This window comes from Mobula hypostoma, chromosome 19 (genome assembly GCF_963921235.1).
Source record: "Mobula hypostoma chromosome 19, sMobHyp1.1, whole genome shotgun sequence".
NCBI lineage: Eukaryota > Metazoa > Chordata > Chondrichthyes > Myliobatiformes > Myliobatidae > Mobula > Mobula hypostoma.
In genome coordinates, this window is record NC_086115.1 from 61,040,090 (window position 1) to 61,061,803 (window position 21,714).

At 40.7% G+C, this 21,714-nt stretch overlaps 1 protein-coding gene across 8 annotated transcripts in view; it reads left to right on the forward strand.

The window, feature by feature from the left end:
• atrnl1b (attractin-like 1b) overlaps positions 1-21,714 on the forward strand; it is a 1,086,143-nt gene that overhangs the window by 490,893 nt on the left and 573,536 nt on the right. For all 8 annotated transcript variants that reach the window (XM_063072023.1, XM_063072026.1, XM_063072024.1 and 5 more), the window contains one exon: positions 8,587-8,744. In XM_063072023.1, the coding sequence (XP_062928093.1) occupies positions 8,587-8,744 (158 nt within the window). The remainder of the gene's footprint in view (positions 1-8,586; positions 8,745-21,714) is intronic.

Below are 21,714 nucleotides of genomic sequence, written 5' to 3' on the forward strand. Positions count from 1 at the left end.
TTGAGTTTTCTGCCCACTTTATCCTCTGCCACTTCAACCCTCAGAGGCATTTATGTTTAAAAAGAAAACATATTTACTGTTTATCTTTAATTGTTATTAAAATTCCAAGTTAGAGAACATAATGTTTCAATAATTGAACAAAAGGAATTAATGGGTTATACACGGTTCAAATGTATGCAATGAAGTTGCTATTGTTGTTCTTGGGGTGTAATTCTATATCTAGAGGTTGTGATAGCATAGCACTTAATAGCACAGTACAGATGTTTTGTTCCACAATGTTACGCTGACTTTTTAACCTATGCTAAGATTAAGCTCCGACATTGCCCTCCATTTTTCTATCAGTCACGTCCCTATTTAAGAGTTTCGTACACGTCCCTAATGCATTTGCCTCTACTGCCACCACTGAGAAGTGTTCCATGCACTCACTACAAAACTTACCTCTGCTATCCTCCACCGCCCCCCCCCCCCGCCCATACTTTCCTCCAATTACCTTAAAATTACATCCCCTGGTTTTAAACATTCCCACCCTGAGAAAAGGCCTCTGGCTATCTACTCAATTTTTGACACAAAATAAGATGACACAAAAACAAATACAAATACAATATACAGTGGATTCCGGTTAACTGGGACACATCCGGACGAGTACATTTGGGCCCAATTAAGCGGCTGCCCCAATTAGCCGAAGTTTCATGGAAATAATTAAAAAGGTATACAAATGACAAACTACTGTTTAAGTGAGTAACAAATTACAGTCACAAGAAAAAGTTTGTGAACCCTTTGGAATTACCTGGTTTTCTGCACTCAAGTCACATTTTATTGTCATTTTGACCATAACTGCTGGTACAGTACACAGTAAAAATGAGACAAAGTTTTTCAGGACCATGGTGCTACATGAAACAATGCAAAAACTACACTGAACTATGTAAAACAACACAAAAACTATGCTAGACTACAGACCTACCCAGGACTGCATAAAGTGCACAAAACAGTGCAGGCATTACAATAAATAATAAACAAGACAATAGGTGCACTAGAGGGCAGTAGGTTGGTGTCAGTCCAGGCTCTGAGTATTGAGGAGTTTGATGGCTTGGGGGAAGAAACTGTTACACAGTCTGGTCGTGAGAGCCCGAATGCTTCAGTGCCTTTTGTCGGATGGCAGAAGGGAGAAGATTAATTACTCATTAAATGGGATCTGATCTTCATCTACAGTAAGTCACAATAATAGATAAACACATTCTGTCTAAGCCAATAACACACAAACAATTGAACTTTTCATGTCGTTATTGAACCCATTGTTCAATCATTCACAGTCCAGGCTGTAAAAAGTACGTGAACCCTTGTATTTAGTAACTGGTAGAACATTCTTTAGCAGCAATTACCTCCATCAAACATCACCTGTAGCTGCTGATCATACTTGTACTCCGGCAAGGAGGGATTTTAGACCATTCCTCCATGCATATCTGTTTCAGTTCATCAATACTTCTGGGATACCTTGCATGAACGGCCCTCTTTAGGTCATGTCACAGCATCTCAATTGGGTTAAGATCTGGACTCTGACTTGGCCATTCCAAAACACAAATTTTCTTCTTTTTAAACCATTCTGTGGTTTAAACTCTTGTGTTTTGCATCATTGTCTTGATGCATCATCCAACTTCTATTAAGCTTCAGATGACAGACTGCAACCCTGGCATTCTCCTGTAAAGTGTCTTGATACAATTTTGTATTCATTGTCCCCGCAGCAATTGCAAGCTATCCAGGACCTTAGGCAGCAAAGCAGCCCCAGGCCATGATGCTCTTTCCACCATGCTATACAGTTGGGATGAGGTTTTGGTGTTGGTGTGCAGTGGCCTTTTTGGAAAGCAGTGGCTTCCTCAGTGATGTCCTTCCATGAACAACACCATTCTTGTTCAGTGTTTTTCTTACAGTGGACACATGAACAGAGACTTTAGCAAGATCTAGATATTACTGTGAGTCTTTTCCTGTTACCCTTGGATCCTCTTTCACCTTCTTCAACATTGCATATTGTGCTCTTGGTGTGATCTTTGCAACACTCCCATTCCTAGGGAGAATAGTAACAGTACCAAATTTCTTCCATTTGTAGACAATTTCTCTTTCTAGTGAACACTCAGTTCTTTAAGAATGCTTTTGTAGCCTTTTTCAACTTCATCCATCTCTACAATTCTCCTAAGATCCTCTGAAAGTTGTTTTAATCAAGGCATGGTGCACATAAACAGATCTTTCCAGAGAAGAACAGGCTCTGTCAGTAATCTGACAGTAGTCCTTTGCATAGGGCAGGGCATCTCTGCAACCCACACCTCCAATCTCATCTCATTGATTGGAACACATGATTCCAAATACCTTTTGTGGAAGGCATCACCCTAGAGTTTCACATAATTTTTTGAACCTAGACTGTGATTGTTTAAATGGTGTACTCAGTATTGACGAGAAGAAGTATAATTGTTTGTGTGCTGTTAGTTTATGCAGATTGTATTTGTCTACTATTGTGATATAGGTGAAGATCAGACCACATTTTATAAGTAATTAATGCAGGAAACCAGGTAATTGCAAAGGATTCACAAACATTTTCTTGTAACAGTCTGTATTTAAATGAAATACAGAACAAATTAGAACACTATGAATACTACTACAGTACTATAAAACAGGAATACAGATGTCCCCCGCTTTTTGAACGTTCGCTTTAGGAAACCTCACTGTTATGAAAGACCTACATTAGTACCCTGTTTTCGCTTTCAGAAGGTGTTTTCACTGTTAGGAAAAAAAGCAGCGCGCAATAAAAAATCAGCGTGCGATAAAAGGCTGCGCGCCCCGAGCAGCAGCTCTCTCCCGGATTCTCGCCGGCATTGCTTTAACACGTGCCTGTGAGCAGCCGTTTGCAAGATGAGTTCTAAGGTATTGGAAAAGCCTGAAAGAGCTCGTAAGGGTGTTACACTTAGTGTAAAACTAGACATAATTAAGTGTTTCGATCATGGTGAACGAAGTAAGGACAACGTGAGTTTGGCTTGTGGAAGCTGACGAACATGATGTTGAAGAGGTTTTGGCATCCCATGACCAAGAACTTTCAGATGAAGAGCTGATGCAATTGGAAGAAAAAAGGATAACAATCAAACCACATGAGTAATGATAAAGTACGACTTTAATTTTGAAAGGGTACGTCGATTTAGGAGATATTTGCAGGATGGGTTGAGTCCTTACAAAGAACTGTGTGATAGAAAAATGCGTGAGGCTCAGCAGTCAAGCAAGCCTTCCACATCAGCCACAGCAGACGACGAACCTCGACCTTCGACATCGAGGTGGGCAGTCATAGGAGAAGATGAGCTGCCTGCTCTAATGGAAACAGATGACGAGATGACACCCCAGTGTCCCACCACCCCAACACCCAGGCCGCGGACAGATGCTGTACCGATGCGTGGAGAATGCAGCAGTAACCGGGAGGCACACAGCACATCTTTAAGAAAAAAGCCGAAATAAACATGCTAATTAATTAGGTGCCACCAGCATGTAATTGTCGGCCCAGATCAGAGGCGACGCAATCAGAAATTGGCACTGATCTGGGCCGGCAGTTACGTGTCGGGCAGCACCTAATTAATTAGCACGTTTGTTTTGGCTTTTTTCTTAAAGATGTGCTGTGTACCTCCCAGCTACCGCTGCTTTCCTGCATGCTTCGCTGCAATGTATTGCTTGCCAGCCTGGAGGGTGGGGGCCACTGCACCACCCCAGCCTGCGACGACTCAGTCTAACACACCATCATCAGTGTGCTCTGCGCTGTCTTCTCGATTCCTGTAAGTGATACTACACTGTACATACATTATTTCTACTTTATATAGGCTGTGTATTTTTACGGGTTATTTGGTATGATTTGGCAGCTTCTTAGCTTAAAGGTTACTGGAGAGTGTTTTTGCCAACAGCGCTTGCGTGAGATTTTCTGTCGACGGCGCTTGCGTGAGATTTTCGCTACAGAGAACAGTTCAGTAATGATTGTGGAAAAGTATTTCTACTTTATGTAGGCTGTGTATTTATCATATCATTCCTGCTTTTACTATATGTTACGGTTGTTTTAGGTTTTATGTGTTATTTGGCATGATTTGGTAGGTTATTTTTGGGTTGCGAACGCTCACAAAATTTTCCCATATAAATAAATGGTAATTGGTGCTTTGCTTTACGACATTTTGGCTTACGAACCGTTTCATAGGAACGCTCTACCTTCGGATGGCGGGGGGAAACCTGTAGTTCCTAATAGGTATTGATGGAGGAATTCATCCAGCGTACTCTGCCATATTCTTTGGATTGACTAAAGGAACAGAATCCGTGTAGACACCTAGTACAGATAAGGAACTGCCTTCATACAATGCAACACACACAGAATACTGGAGGAACTCAGTAGGTGAGCCTTCATTTATGGAAATGAATGAACAGTTGATGTTTTAGTCTGAGACCCTTCATCAGGACTGAGAAGGAAGATGAAGATGTCAAAATAAAAAGGAGTGGGGAGGGAAGGAGGCCAGCTGGAAGGTGAAGCCAGGTGGGTGGGAAAGTTCAAGGGCTGGAAAAGAAGGAATCTGATGGGAGAAGAGAGTGGGCTATTGGTGAATGGGATCCAGAGGGAAGTGATAGGCAGGTGAGGGGGGGGGGGATATTTTTACCGGAAGGAGAAATCAAATTCATGCCATCAGGTTGGAGGCTACCCAGACAGAATGTAAAATGTTGCTCCTCTACCTGGAGGGTGGCCTCAACTTGGCACAAGAGGAGGCCATGCTCTAACATGTCAAAATGGGAATGGGAATTGGAAGTAAAATGTTTGGCCACCAGGAAGTTACGCTTGTGGCAGATGGAATGGAGGTCCTTGACAAAGTGGTCCCCAATTTACGGTGGGTGTTAGCAATATAGAGAAGGCAGCATTGGGAGGACTGGATACAATAGACAGCCCCTGCAGAATCACAGGTAAAACGTTGCCTCACCTGGGACTCTGAATGGAGGTGAGGGAGAAGGTGTTAGGGCGCTTGCAAGCATAAATGCCAGGAGGGAGTTTACTGGGGAGGAACAATGGATAAGGGAGTCATGGAGGGAGTGATCCCTGTGGAAAGCAGAGAGGAGGGGAGGTAAAGATATGTTTAGAGGTAGGATCCCTTTAGAGGTGGCGGAAGTTATGGAGGATGATGTGTTTGATGTCGAGGTTGATAGGGTGGTAGGAAAGGACAAGAGGGACTGTATCTCTGTTATGACGATGAATAGATGGGGTGAGTAGAACTGCCACATCTGTGCATGTAGACTCCCTGCCACCAAGGTGAGTTGGTGCTCAGTTCAGCCATCAGTACAATGTTTTTGACGACTGCATCCCTCAAATCTTCATTTTCATTGTAACATTGAAGATGATTGTTGATGCCTTCAAATTCTTTGTAGATCCTAACTTGTTGAAGTAGTGAAATTGTGTCATTTTCACTCCCGGCTGTTTCTGGCATCTCCAAGCCTGAATGCCTGAAACTCCAGTGGATTAAACAGTTCTGCATTGTCTTGCTGCTTATTTCTCGCCAACTATCAGTGATAGAAATCAGTGCTTTTCAAACACAAACAAAAGCAACTGACACTATTTCAAAAGTGTTCATTTGAAGCACAGTGTAGTGTCTAATAGCACTAAACTGATGCTAGTTAGTAATTATTTGGCAACGGTCTTCTTCCTCAATTAAGCAATGTAATGTCCCAAGTAAATGAAGGGAATCCCATGTATTTTCTCAATTGGTTTTTCTTCTTTATGAGTTTTCCCAAATAAGTAGCTGCTCCCAATTAACCAATGTCCCAAATAGTCATAGTCATACTTTATTGATCCCAGAGGAAATTGGTTTTCGTTACAGTTGCACCATAAATAATAAATAGTAATAGAACCATAAATAGTTAAATAGTAATATGTAATTTATGCCAGTAAATTATGAAATAAGTCCAGGACCAGCCTATTGGCTCAGGGTGTCTGACCCTCCAAGGGAGGAGTTGTAAAGTATGATGGCCACAGGCAGGAATGACTTCCTATGATGCTTTGTGCTACATCTCAGTGGAATGAGTCTCTGGCTGAATGTACTCCTGTGCCCACCCAGTACATTATGTAGTGGATGGGAGACATTGACCAAGATGGCATGCAACTTAGACAGCATCCTCTTTTCAGACACCACCGTGAGAGAGTCCAGTTCCATCCCCACAACATCACTGGCCTTACGAATGAGTTTGTTGATTCTGTTGGTGTCTGCTACCCTCAGCCTGCTGCCCCAGCACACAACAGCAAACATGATAGCACTGGCCACCACAGACTCGTAGAACATCCTCAGCATCGTCCGGCAGATGTTAAAGGACCTCAGTCTCCTCAGGAAATAGAGACAGCTCTGACCCTTCTTGTAGACAGCCTCTGTGTTCTTTGACCAGTCCAGTTTATTGTCAATTCGTATCCGCAGGAATTTGTAATCCTCCACCATGTTCACACTAACCCCCTGGATGGAAACAGGGGTCACTGGTACCTTAGCTCTCCTCAGGTCTACCACCAGCTCCTTAGTCTTTTTCACATTAAGCCACAGATAATTCTGCTCACACCATGTGACAAAGTTTCCTACCGTAGCCCTGTACTCAGCCTCATCTCCCTTGCTGATGCATCCAACTATGGCAGAGTCATCCGAAAACTTCTGAAGATTGTATATCTTTCACATGCATTTAAAACCAAGTTTACCTTTGCTCATTCCTATTGCCTTTCTTCACTAATTCTGGTTATATACCATGCTACTGCATCATCCGTGTTTAGCTGCTTGATATTTTATGTAAATTCTTTGAATACTTTGAAAAGTCACTTGGTCAGTATCCTGTTCAGGAGTTCAGAATACTTGATTGGCTAACATGTTACATGTAAGTATAGACAGAACTAGGAGCATTAATGAAATGATAACATTTATTGGTGATGAATACAAAAAATAGGCTATACTGCATTTATATAGGGTATGGGTGAAACCACGTCTTATTTACTGTGTAAATATTGGTCTCCTTGTGTTACCCATAAGGTATATTTACTGAAAGCAGTTCAGAGCAAGTTTACTAGGCTGAAGTGATTGGAGCGGAAAGGCTGGACATGCAAGACCTATATCTACTGGGGTTTAGAAGTGTAAGAGGGGATCTAATTGGAACACAAGATGAAGGGGTATACGAGGGATGATCGATAAGTTCGTGGCCTAAGGTAGAAGGAGTCAATTTTAGAAAACCTAGCACATTTATTTTTCCTACATTTACCTACTTAAACACGAGGAATTCTGGAGATGCTGGTAATTCAAGCAACACGCATCAAAGTTGCTGGTGAACGCAGCAGTCCGGGCAGCATCTCTAGGAAGAGGTACAGTCGACGTTTCGGGCTGAGACCCTACGTCAGGACTCTGTGACTCTGTGGGTCCTGACGAAGGGTCTTGGCCCAAAATGTCGACTGTACCTCTTCCTAGAGATGCTGCCTGGCCTGCTGCGTTCACCAGCAACTTTGATGTGTGTTGCTTTACCTACTTAGTCCAGCGGTCACGGAGCATACGGATCCCTTTTTTACTGATGGGTTCGTGGCCTAAGGTAGAAGGAGAAGAGGAGAAACTTCAAACTTTCTGCAATTTCACTCAAAAAGTTGAACTGCACGTGCATGTGACGAGAGCTGTATAACTCATCTCCTTCTACCTTAGGCCACGAACTTATCAATCACCCCCCCCTGTGGACCACCTGGAGGTCCAAGACGCTCTCGTTACATGCACATGCAGTTCAGCTCTTTAAGTGATAATGCAGAAAGTTTGAAGTTAATAACTCATCTCCTTCTACCTTAGGACATGAATTTATCAATCACCCCTGTTGTGGACCACTTCTACAAAGAAGGGATCCGTATGCTCCATGGCTGCTGGACTAAGTGTGTACACGTAGGAGGGGACTATGTTGAAAAATAAATGTGCTAGGTTTTCTAAAATTGACTCCTTCTACCGTTGGCCACGAACTTACCAATCTTCCCTCGTAGTTAGAATGTATGAAGAGAGGATGTTTCCTCTTGTAGTAAAGTCCATAATGAAGGAGTCGCTTATTTAAGGTTGAGATGAGACACTGAGAGTCAAAAACATTTGGAACAATTCATCTAAAGGCAGTGCAATCAAAGCCTTTTAATAAGTGAATGTAGATTCTTTTATAACAAGAAAAGGAGAAAGATTGTAACAGGTAGAACAGAAAAGGGATTTGAGTTTAGATTAGTCATGATCTTATTAAAAGGCAAAACAGGCTCAAATGCAGGCTTACCTCATAATTCTCAGATTTTTTTGAGGTTTCCATTTTTCTTTGCCATCTCCTTGTCTATCAAATAAGATGATTTAAAGCATTTAGTAATTGGTCTGTATCATGCTCGGATTCAAAGAAAGCTTAAATGATTAGTATATGTATTAAAGACCTAGAAGAGCAGGTTGGAGTGAGTATTGCCTAGTTGATTCATGGAAGTTAATATTTTGTTTCTATTTCATTGTATTTGAATTCACTTAAATAAATCAGCACTTTTGTAGTCTATTACAACTGAAATTTTTCATTTTGCAGCTGGAACAATATCTGGGGAAGAAGTACCTATAATCTCAAAAGCGAACATTAAGGAGTACAGAGATGGCTTTTCCTATGAAAAATTCAATTTCCACAACAATCCAAATATCACATTCTACGTATATGTTAGCAATTTTACGTGGCCCATCAAAATACAGGTGAGTGGTTTTGGAGAAGGTAAAAATACATGTGTTCAATATCTATCCCAAGTAAAAGTGAAATTATGATTCTCTTAAGAGCCAAGTTACTATCCTGTACACTATAAATAATAACTTAGATTTTACAGCAGTGGGGATCTGCATTTTATTCCTGCAGACATTCCAGATGTTTGGTATATAGAATGTAAAGTTAATTAATCTACAGTTGACAAAACATGCTGCACATTGAGAAATTATTAAGACAAGTTTTAGTCCTCGAGCTACTCTCTTGGTTGTAAACCCAATTGTCAATTTCATTAATTTGTGTACTGTGTTTTGTATTCCGGTTAACTGAACAGAGTTAAATAATCTGGACCCTCTTCTGTTTAGAAATTTTTTTTTGAGAAACAGGAAAGTCTGTGGTAGAAATCATGTTTGAATGATTGATTTTAACAAAGCTTGCAAAATATAATTTTATAATCTGCACTGTTCAACTAGTCCAAAGTAATAGGAATTGTGTGAACATATGTAAAATACAATTCAATTACTGGTTTATTGTTTCATAATATCAAGTTATGATCTGACATAAGTTATTTAAATGTCTGTGGGAATTGAAAGATCTCAAATTGTAATCATGTGTTAATGAGGTATGACAAATATGTTTATTATAGTTATGAATAAGTTATCTCCAGTGCATCCTGGGAATTACCTAGCGTGAGCGGATGCCTCACTCTGAAATATCTGTAAAGACCAATTGCAGAAGTATTGAGGCCATGATCACCCAGCATCAGCTGCAGTGGCTGGGGCATGTGATAAGGATGCCCTCATTTCGGCTACCCCGCAGTGTGGTATACGGCCAGCTACATCATGGTCAACGCTCAGCTGGAAGGCCGAAGAAGCGCTATAAGGATCAGATGAAGAATGCTTTAAGGAAGTGCAAGATCAGACCCGAGGACCTGGAGGAGGTTGCTGCTGACCGTACCACTAGGCGACAGCTGTGCAGGGACGGGGTTCGTATTCTGGAGATGAAAAGAACAACCAGAAGACAGCAGAAGAGAGCCAGGAGAAATGCAGCTGTGGCTGCCACCACCACGACCACCACCACTGCTACATATATATGTCCCACCTGCAATAGAGCTTGTGGGTCCAGGATAGGACTGTATAGTCATCAAAGATCTCACCGTTAAAGGAGTGGACGTTGTCATCGGATTTCGATGGACAACCAAAGAAGAAGAAGTTGCAAAGCAATATTTGGTGGGCTGGGGGAAAGAATTGCAGTTTATGCAAAAATATATAATGGAACTTTGGTATTTTATAATTTTAAATGCACACAAGTTATAACTCAAGATTATGTTTCATGAATCATGAATAAAGTAGAATTAGACACAAGGCTTTGTTTTGACACAGGTTTCTGGTATTTAAGCACTGCTTCATGCTTTTGTGCTAGCTGTGATTATTAATCCAAAGTGAATTAAATCTCTATGTAATAGACAGAATTTTAATTTGATTTGAAGTTTTTACAATTAAAACCCACTGTCAATAAATGATTATGAAACTGTCAAATCTTTTGCTGAAAAACCACTTTCATAAGGTGATTATGAATCCACTGAATTGGACCATCTCCTCAGTGCATATTTTACACTGGTGTTAACTTGTACTGATGGAAGAATGTAGAGGAAACTTCATTCAACTAGTGTTGCATGACCTCGGAATGTTTATAGTTGGTACGGGAGTCTAAAAGTTTAATTCACCATTTTAGGGAATGTCGACATTGGGCAGGAAGGTTGACTTGGGTTTAAAACTTGGTTCCAGTACATTCATTATAGCTCTCTCTAATTACTGCTCAGTCACTTTAGTTGCTTGGAATTTCACTGGTGTTCATAAGACCATTTCACACTTAACTATTTTATTGATAAGTAAAATAGCATTAATTAATTTTTGAAGTCTCTCGTGTGATGTCTGTAGCTGTGGAATTGTTGCTGAATTATTAACACGTACACTAATTTACATTTTTCAGTTTTTTCCCCATAAATTTAACTCATTTAATTTACTCAGTCTAACACTTTATTTAAAGTATCAGAGAAAAGGCTACGTGGGAATCTATTAAAGTCTGCTCACTGATAATGACGCTTCGATTCACACGTGCAGTTCTTGAGTATTTGCCTCACAACAGTATAAATACATAACTGTTGCTCATCTTTTTTTGACCCATTGATTGATGTAAAACCTTCCTCGTGTTTTGTGGCTTTTTTTCTATGCTACCACCTTTGTCTCTGGTTATCCTAGATCACATGAGTGTTCTTGTTTGTGCAAATATATATCTCAGGGACGGTATGAGTCCTTCAGTAGCCAGTGGTTCCCTGATGTCCCCGAACATGAATATGAAGGGAATAGAAAAATACGGATCATGTGTAGGCAGATGGGATGAGTTTAATTTGGAATCGTGGACTGAAGAGCTTGTTTCTGACTGTACTGTATTGTAACAATATTTAACTTGTTCCTCGGAACATACTGATTCTTCTCAGTAGTTATTAAGAGAAGGATGAGGAAAAGAATTCCCAGAGTGTAGGTATTTAAACATTTATTCCCATATCATGCACTTGTCACAAGGAACCTTGAGGTAAAGGTCTGCTGCCATCATTTTGACTCATTTCAAAGTTACTCTATGAAATTGAGAACATTGCACTATCACATGTGTTGTGCCAGATGTTGTCAGAGATGAATTCTTATATAATTTCAGAAACACAGAAGTTAAAGGCAAAGAGTTTTATCAAACTTTTGAGAGGCAATATTCCACTGGCATGGTTGTCTTATTAGTGAGAACCCTGGTAGTGTGACCCTGCTTGCCACAGAATTGAATGGTGTGTTATCTGATGATTATGGACACTAAATGATTGTGTGTTATATAAATAATAAAAGAAAAGGTCAGAATCAGCTTCATTATCACTGACGTATGTCATGAAAGTTGTTTTGTGGCAATGCGGCAGTGTAAGATATAAAAAATTGCTGTAACTTATAAAAAAAAGTAAATAGTGTGAAGGGGGGGAAGTAAGTGAGAGTTCATGATACATGCAGAAATCTGATGGCGGAGGAGGAGAAGATATTCTTGAAATATTGAGTGTGGGTTTTGAGGCTCCTACACTTCCTTCCCAATGTTAGTAATGAGAAGAGAGTCTATATGGTAAGGGTCCTTAATGATGGAAGCTGCCTTCGTGAAGCGCTACATTTTGAGGATCTCCTCAATGGTGGGGAGAGTTGAGCTCATGATGAAATTGGCAAAGTCTAAAACCGTCAGCAGTCTCTTTTGATCCTGCTAACTGGAGCCTCCATACCAGGTGGTGATGGGACTAGTCAGGACTTTCTCCACAATACATTTCAGAAGTATGCTTGAATCATTGGTAACATACCAAATCTCCTCAAACTCGTAATAAATTAAAGCTGCTGTCATACCTTTTTCCTGGTTGCATCATTATGTTAGACTGAGGAAATATCCTCTGAGATGTTGATGCTCTGATGCCCAGGAATTTCTCACCTTTTTTAACACTGACCCATCAATGAAGGCTTGTATGACCACCAGCTTTGGTGGGTATGACCACACCCCTTCCCAAAGTCTACAATCAGTTCCTTGGTCTTGCTGACAAGATTGTTGTTGTGACACCACTCAGTCAGCCAATCTTTTTCAGTTCAGTTTGCCTCTCTGTTGCCATCTGAGATTTTGCCAGCAACTGTGGTATCATTGGTGAATTTATGCCTAAACTCTCCATGAAACTAAAGGGTTTAATCTTATTTGTCAAACTTGCAAATATGAAGGCAAAGCAAAGCCATTAGGGCTTCCCAATCTTTTTTATGCCATTAACCAAGGGGTCAGTGGACCCCAGGTTGGAAACCCCTGCATTCGGGCTTCTTAAGAGGTGAAGAAAGCCCAAAATTTAGAATGACTGTACTTTGGAAAAAACAAGGTTATACTGATTATAATGTGATATTTGATGAAATTCTGTATGCTGGCCCTCCTGCAGGGTGGAACAGTTTATAGGAAGGAAAGTTGTAAATGGTGCTTCAATTCTCTTGATTAATTGTTTTATGTGTGATCTTCTGCACTATAACTTCATGTACTGAATTCATCCATGCTGACCTTTTTAAGGCAACAATCTAACTTGTTGGGAATAATTGGTTAAAAATCTAATAAACTCCCACCCTCGACAGAAGAAACATCATCCTACGATTTAGATTGCGGGTTTTAAGCATGCCCAAACTAGTCTTGAGAGTCTTCTATAGAGTATTGTACATATAGTCGGGATACATATTGGTGATAGTGATAGTTTGTTTGTCAAGTTATTACCTATTCAGATTTGATGGTTAAACAGCCAAGTGTGTGCAGAAAGCTGTATCACTTGCAAAATATTCCAGATTTGTTAACGTTAGGGTTTCTAATCATAGTAATGTTCAGGGGACTTTAAAGCACAGAACTACAGGAATGATTGATGGCACAGATTTCACAGTTTAACTTCTCCCTTGCATGTAACTAATGTGGAAATAACAACACCATTTAGTTAATTGATGTGACTGAAAAACATCATTGTTTGAGCTGTCACATGATGATAGCTTTTTCTGAGGATTGCTGCAGTCTTCTGTTTGACCAAGGAGCTAGTGCTTTCTCAGCATACTGAAGAATAAACTCTTCTTGGGCTTCCAGTTGGGTACCAGTATTGATTATAATTGACATTTCGATGACAAACTCTGCCATCTTCATCAGGGATTTGATTAGGGCTTCCTTATCCGTTTGTGGATGCTATTAATATGGTATTTCTTCAGGATCCTGGTGATCCTTCCAATAACTGTGGAAATATAGGGAAGACAGGCAGTAGTGGTGGGTTCCTGATCATTGTTAAGTTTCCTGGTTTTTCCATCGGCTCTTTTAAGAATCTGATTGATTCCTTTCACCTTGTAGCCATTCTGTTAGTAGTAGTCACCAACCTTTTTAAGCCCAAGATCCCCTACCTCGACCTCAGTGAAAGACAAGATCTACCTACTAAATCGTTTAGAGAAAAAACAGCTCAGATTGTACTTCCAATTTGTGGCCTTTTATTTGGGCGAATTGTATTTGAATTACACAAAATACTTCTGTCAAACTTTCAATTTAATTCAAACAAGAAAACGCTGTAACTAGCATATCAAACAGGCCATAACTTGTCTTTCTTTAAGAATATTACAATACTTCACACCTTTAATGCTAAGTTTCATTATGTAATTTTATTTCAACACGAAAAATAAATGAATAAAAATTAACTGTTGCACTCAGTGTGATGACTGGGGCTGAATACTTTCTGCTAGTTCCCTGAAATTTGGCTCATAACTACAGACAGCCAGTCTGAGACAGTCTGTGAGGTGTAGGGTTGCCATCTGTCCCGTATTCCCCCCCGCTAAGGTAGAGCATTCCTATAAAACCTTTTGTGCCGAAATGCTTTACGCCGAAGAAGAAATTACCATTAATTTATATGGAAAAAAATTTTGAGCGTTCCCAGACCCAAAAAAATAACCTACCAAGTCATACCAAATAACACATAAAACCTAAAATAATACTTAAAAGCAGGAATGATATGATAAATACACAGCCTATATAAAGTAGAAATAATGAAAATTAACCCAAAACCAATTGGTGGGGTAAAGAAAAGAAATCGGCACGTACATGCATGCGCACACAGGTGCCCGCGCAAAGCTTCATGGTCATCGTAGTCTTTCTCGGGGTAAACACAAATGTCCCAGGATTTGAGTGCTACTTTTGTCCGTTATTTGGGAGTGAGAAAGTTGGCAACTCTAGTGAGGTGTCTGTCAGTAAATCAGCTCCTGTACTTAGATTTAACAGTTTTCATATGTGAAAATGCAATTTCACATAGATAAGTTGACCCAAAGTAGGCACTGACTTTTAGTGGTATAAAACCAAGGCACACGCCGCGCATTGCTCAGCCCCATCAATAGTAGTTGCCACCAGTTTATGAATGGGGATGTCATTTTCACGGACATATTTTTTTAAACTCATTGTAAATATCCTCACCTCTCGTTCTTTCCTATAATTGTAAAATAGTGAGGAAATCCTCCTTTGTTGTAAAGTCCTGGAAAGCCATTCTGACAAATACAACAAGCTGAGCTGTTTGCATTACATCCAGGGATTCATTGAACTGTAGTGAAAAATATTCATGTCCTCTGACAGGGACTCTACCCTCCTTGTCACTGTTGCAGGGCCAAGCAGTATATTACGTATTGCGGTTGTGATGCCATTTTTGTTTTTAAAGTCATTAAAAACAGTCTCTGCGTTAATGGCCATTGCTTCTTTGAATAAATCGCCATCTGTAAAAGGCTTCTTGTGTTTAGCCAAAAGGTGACTTACACGAAATGATGCTTCAATAGCAGCTTTATTTTGAGCAGCATGTTTTGTGAAAAACGATTGCTGGGCCTTCAACCCTGATTTCAGCTCCTCAACTTTCCAGCATGAATTGCGCTCTTCGGGGGGTAGGTGTCTTTAAATTCCTGGTGGTTGGTGTTGTGGTGCCGCTCCAGATTCCCTCTTTTAGTCAGTGCTTGTGTTTGGTGGCACAACATACATACACACTTGTCTTTCACCAAGGTAAATAGAAATTCCTCTTCCCATTCTGGATGGAATTTGTATGTTTTCGCCTTCTTTCGTGGAGCCTCCGCTGTGCTATCAGGATATCACAAGCAATTGCCGATTGCGTCGCCTCTGATCTGAGCCGACATTTACGTGCCAGGCAGCACCTAATTAATTAGCTTGTTCATTTTGGCTTTTTTTCTTAAAAGTGTGCTGTGTGCATCCTGACTACCGCTGCACCACTGCATGCTTCGCGGCCCGGAGGTTGGGGACCACTGCCGTATATTGTTGTTTGCGACAGTCTGTACTCTTACCTAATCTGATTGGTCGCTTTGATGCAGCACAGGCTATGCTGAATACGCGGTGCATGGCGGGGGAGCTATTCGCATGCGCACGGGGCAGAAAGAACAGAACTAAACCCCCGCAACCTGGAAACAATCTCTCTTTACAAACAGCTTTTTAGCGAAAATATTGCTATATTACCATTATCCTAATTAGTATTACTTACTTTTATAATGCTCACATTATAACAGTATTTGTGTATTTATTTTTGATTTTTCTTTGGGATCTACTGCGAAAGTCTGAAAGATCGACTGGGTGGCGACCCCTACTGTTAGGAACATTGTGTATTATCATCCGTGTGAGTGGGTTTCTGATAGATGCCATGTCCGAGGCTACTATATATATTATATATACATACACACACACACACACACAAAAAGGATGATTGATAAGTTTGTGGCCTAAGGTAGAGGGAGATGAGCGATTAACTTCAAACTTTCTACATTTTCACTCAAGGAGCTGAACTGCACATATATGTAACGAGAGCTGTACAACTCATCTCCTTCTACCTTAGGCCACAAACTTATCAATCACCCGTGTGTGTGTGTGTGTGTGTGTGTGTGTGTGTGTGTGTGTGTGTGTGTGTGTATATATGTATGTGTGTATATATGTATGTGTGTATATATATATATATATATACATATACACACACACACACACACACACACACACAACCCTGCTGGTTTCCTTGGCTGTGTAAGTCTCGAGAAAACACTCTCCAGTCCTGCCAAACCCATGAGATTGAGATTGAGACACTCTCCCACCCCAAACCCGGTTTGTGTGGATGCTGTGTAATTTGCTACCCTGTTACAAATTAGTGCCAAGAAATAACAGACAGCACACTGCATACGATTAAAAGAATTATGTTTATGAATCTTAACTAAAGGGTAAGTAAAGAAAAGAAAGAAAAAACAAAAAAGGGCCCATTATAATTAAACAGTCAAATGTGCACAAGTTGGAGCTCAACTCTCCCAAAAGGCATATTCACCGATTCTCAGTTGACTGTGGACCCATGCTCCATCGAATCACGGTCCCCCACTGGGTCAAATCCTATGACCAGTTTTCTCCAGTGTCTGCCCTCTTCATCTCCCGCCGAACAAAGGACCCAGCTTACTTTCCAAAGCACCCCTCATCTCTAACCATAACCCAAACACACTGCTTCTACAGAAAAACCATTACGTTAGCAGTGAAATCTTTTCCAGGATGTTCCACTGGATACCACTGAAGAGGTAAGGATAGAGGTCTGCCTGGCCTTCAAAAGAGCCATTTTACCGAAACCAAACATTATACTCCAGGCACTACGCCGAAACCCAGTCATCATGGTTTTACCAGTAGACAAAGGAAATGCAGTGGTCCTGATGTTGTCAGAGGAATACCACAGGAAAGGTCCAACAGATCCTGAATGATCACGCCTGCAGAGTTCGGTAGCAGGATCCCGCAGATTTGATTGTGAGGACGACCTCCACTTTACTGAAAAAATCTGGATGCCAGCAGACATATTCAAAACACTTCTGTGTCAGGAGTGTCTTAAATATGCCTGCCTCAGGGGCTGGCACCATCAAGACTACACGGGCTCCCTAAGATACATAAGGAGGGTTCCACCCTCAGGCCTATTGTCAGTGGGATAGAATCTCTGACTTAATACTGCACTAACCATTTAATGACCATGGTGCCTCCCTTTGTTGGAGACGGTGAGCATCACATCAAGAATTTGAATGATCTCGTTAAAATGATAGCCAACATCCAGCTGAACCCGGAGGGCATAATGTGTAATTTCTGTACATGGGAGCTCCCGTTAAGGCTTGGTCTTCCTGCGGTTAAGTTTTGAGGGTACCATTGATCTTTTTGATCATACCCTTACATAAACATACTTCCTCGATAAGAGGAACTACTATGAACAAATGGACAGAGGGGCCATGGGATTGCCCTTGTCACCGGCTATTGCTAATTCCTCCATGGAGAACTTTGAGGAAAGGACTCTGAGTTCATCCCCCTTACGCTCCAAATGCTTCTACAGATACGTTGACAACACCTTTGTAGTGTGGCCTCATGGACTCCAGGCACTCCAACAGTTCCACAACCATCTGAACAGCATACTTCCAAACATTCACTTTACGATGGAAGTGGACAAAAATGGTTGCCTCATGTTCCTGGACATTCTATTACAATGGAAGCCGTACCGTAGGCTTGGATATAACAATTATCGGAAACCCACTCACGCGGACTTGTACCTCATCAATAACAGCCACCATCACTTCTCCCAACATAGAGCAGTTCTTTCTACTTTGATTACGTGTGCGAAAACTATTTCAGACCTGGAGAGTCTCCCCGAGGAAAAAAGATGATTATGCACGACGTTCCTACAGAATGGCTACAAGGTGAAAGAAATCAATCGGTCCCTTAAAATAGCCGACAGAAAAACCAGGAAACCTAACAACAATGAGGAACCCATCACTACTGTCTGTCTTCTCTATAATTCCACAGTGTCTGGAAGATCATCCGGATTCTGAAGAAATACCAGGTTAATACCATCCATAAACCCATAAGGAAGCTCACATCACAGCTTATGGGGGTCAAAGATGACTTGGCACTCTGAATGGTTGGTCTTTTCAGGATTCCCTGTAAATGCAGATCAGCATATATCAGCCAGACGGGACGCACAATGGAAAATAGCATCAAGGGGCACAGGAGGTGTATCCGTTTGGGTTATCCAGAGAAATCAGCAGTAGCAGAACGTTGCATTCACAATGGCCATAGGATTGATTTCAACAGCATTTTATTCCACTGTGCCGTGCCAATGGCTTTTGGGACTCCCTGGTAAAGGAAGCCATTGAAATAAAACTAGAGGAAAAGAACTTTAACAAAAATTAAGGTCTCACTCTAAGTAAGAGCTGGAATTTGGTTATAAACAAGGTGGGAGATTGGATATCTGATTGGTTGAGGACCAACCAATTAGAAGGGATGGACTACGAGGGTATAAATACCACCAGAGTAGACATGCCTGGGCATCATCCCTGATGAAGAATTCGGAGTTCGTCATTGAAATATAAGTTGTAATGGATACCGATTCCGGGCTGGATGCCCAAGAAGAGTTTGCTAGTCTTCTGTGTGTTTAATAAATACAGATCTAATGTGATAAGAACCTTTCTAAAAATTGGATGCCAATTAACATTGATATGACACTTTTCCTTTACAACATCTCTAAGGTGATCTGGTTTGGGATGCATTTTTGAAACTAGAAGGTGGTGTTTACTTGCACCCTATTTCTCTTGTATTATTTGTAGACTGTAGGATAGGGAGTTTTCAATAATACCTAGAGCAGTTATATCTTCAAAGAATATTTAAAAAATCCAAAATAGAAGCTATCTATGCCTGATTATTTTCAAATCTGCTGGTTTTAGATCCGCTGAAGATCTTGATGTGAAATTAGTCTTCATATATGCAGTTTAGACTCAGCAGTGATGACAGACTGGCCATATAATTCCAAATGAGGATGCTGAGTGACTTTGAGACGACACTGTGGCTGATGTACTATGTTTGTCCTTGGTGGAAGAGAGTCCCAAGTCTGTAAATTCTACTAGTTCATAGCAAAGCTGCAATCAGCATTGCAATAAATTACATGCAACAGCAGCAACTGCTGCCCTAAACAATTGAGTCACTGATCCCTAATATGTTACAGTGCTTGCTGCCATTGGTTTTGTTGTCTGTCAAAACAGTGTTAAAAGCAATTCCCCTGGTTTCCTTGGCAAAGTTACCCCTTCATTCAGCCATTCAAAAAATGAATCAGGTTCTTCTTTATTGTATCGGAATTGTGAAGCCTTCCAGTTGTGGTTTCCCAAAAGCCGCTAGTGATTACTTTCTTTAAAAATAGTTATTTATGTGCAAGGTTTTCTGGAATTTTCTGATGATGTAAATGACGATGTTTAAGTTATTGGTCGTTCCTTCTTTGCTCTTTCCAGGCAATGGGTGTTAGATGAGATTAGTTTATTGTCATGTACACCAGGGTGCAATGAAATTCCTTCGTCTTGTGATGCTTACAGAATAAACATTATACATTGTAACAATAAATGCAACAATAAATACAGCAACAATGGAGTAGAATGGTGGTAGTACAATCCAAAGTTACGCAAATAGAAATGATGAAGTGGCAAAATTGAATAATCGAGAGGGTTAGAGTTAAGAGTATGTGATCTTTGATGTTTGCTTTTCTCTTCATTGGCATATTTAATATAGACAATAAGAGTAACTTTCAATGACTGTTCACCTCATATTCTCCGTATTTATTGCTGATTTGCAGTACTAAGACTTTTTTCACAGTATTCTAGCAATAGTATGTATTACCTTATACTGCTCTGAAAAAAATTAAATTCAATGATGTGTGTGTGATAATAAACTTGATTCTGATGTGGGTCTCTGCTGTGGACTGAGAGTGGAAAGGGGACAAGGAGAGGGGACGGAGTGGGAAGTACCAGAGAGACATTCTATGATGATCACTACACTAATTGCTTAATTAAATGGCCTTGCTTGGTGTCTCAGGACTGGGCATAAACTGAAACCATAGAAGGATTGCCAGAAGAAATATCAGATGAATACCATCCACAAACCCGTAAAGAAGCTCAAATCACAGCTTATGCTGGTCGAAGATGACCTGGGACTAAGGAGGGCTAGTGTTTACAGGATTCCTTGTGAATGTGGAGCAGTGTATATCAGCCAGATGGGATGCACAGTGGAAACCCGCATCAAGCAGCTCGGGAGGTGTATCTGTTTGGGTTACCTGGAGATATCGGCAATGGCAGAACATTGCATTGGCAATGGCCATAGGATTGACTTAGACGGCACAACATTACTGTATCGCACCAATAGCTTTTGGGACTGCCTGGCAAAGGATGCCATTGAAGTAAAGCTAGAGGAAAATAATTTTACCAAAGGCAAAAGTCTTGCTCTTAGTAAGAACTCTAATTCCATTGTAAGCAAGGTGGCCAGTGGAAACCTGATTGGATAAGGACTAAGCAATCAGGAGTGATAGACGATGGACTGGACATGCCCAGGCATTATCCCTGATGAAAATGGCAGAGTTTGTCATCAAAACGTCGGTTAAAATCGATACCTGTAACCAGCTAGAAGCCTGAGAAGAGTTTATTAGCAACTTTAAGCTTCAGTGCGTCTTAAATAGCAAACACAGCATATGGTAGGTGGGGCAAAGTAAACAGAAGTCACATCCTTAGCGATCATGGTGAAGATGGCCAATAAGGGAAAATGACTTAAGACATTCTTGGGGAACAACAAATGCTAAAGATGAGGATGATGCAATTGCACCAAAATTTAGTCTTGGACTAAACCCATGTTTAGTCTTGGTTTTATTGTCATAGCACACGTGCAGTGACAAGTTTACTTACAGCAGCATTGCACGCAAATAGCATCATATTAGCCACTTTGACTAGAAAAACAAAAATTGAGCAAGGAGTAGCCCATTTTAGTACAAGGTGATCGAAGTACTCATGGTGCTACGAAACTGTAGAAGTTAGGATTGTTTATGAACCCATAGTTGAAGGGACGTAGATGTTCTTGAGCCTTGAGGACTTCAGTCTTCTGTATGATCAAGATAGTGAGGAGTTTTGGATGTTGCTTTCTTGAGATGGTGGGGAGGAATGTTCCCGTGATGTGTTGGGCAGTAGATTGGAGTATTGGATACTGCTTCCTCTTGAGGTCCTCATCATCATAGATGTTGTAGTGAACTCACATTACTCCACATCACATGGACAAAATGCCTAAAAGCAATGGATTCAGCAAAGGCAATGCAACCAGATGGTAATCCAATTTTAGTACTTGAAGATATGTTCAGGGTTGACTGAGAGGTTAGCTGAACTTGTTTTCTGTACTATTGCAATGTTACTGTTAACCCAATAATGAGGAGAATTGCCCATGCTTGTTCAGTCTACAAAAATCAAAACCATTTTGGCTAATGAACAATCAGTCTACTGTCCAGACAGTCAAACTTGGTTATGCTATTGAAGTGTGAACAGCAGCATCACCAAGTTTAACTTA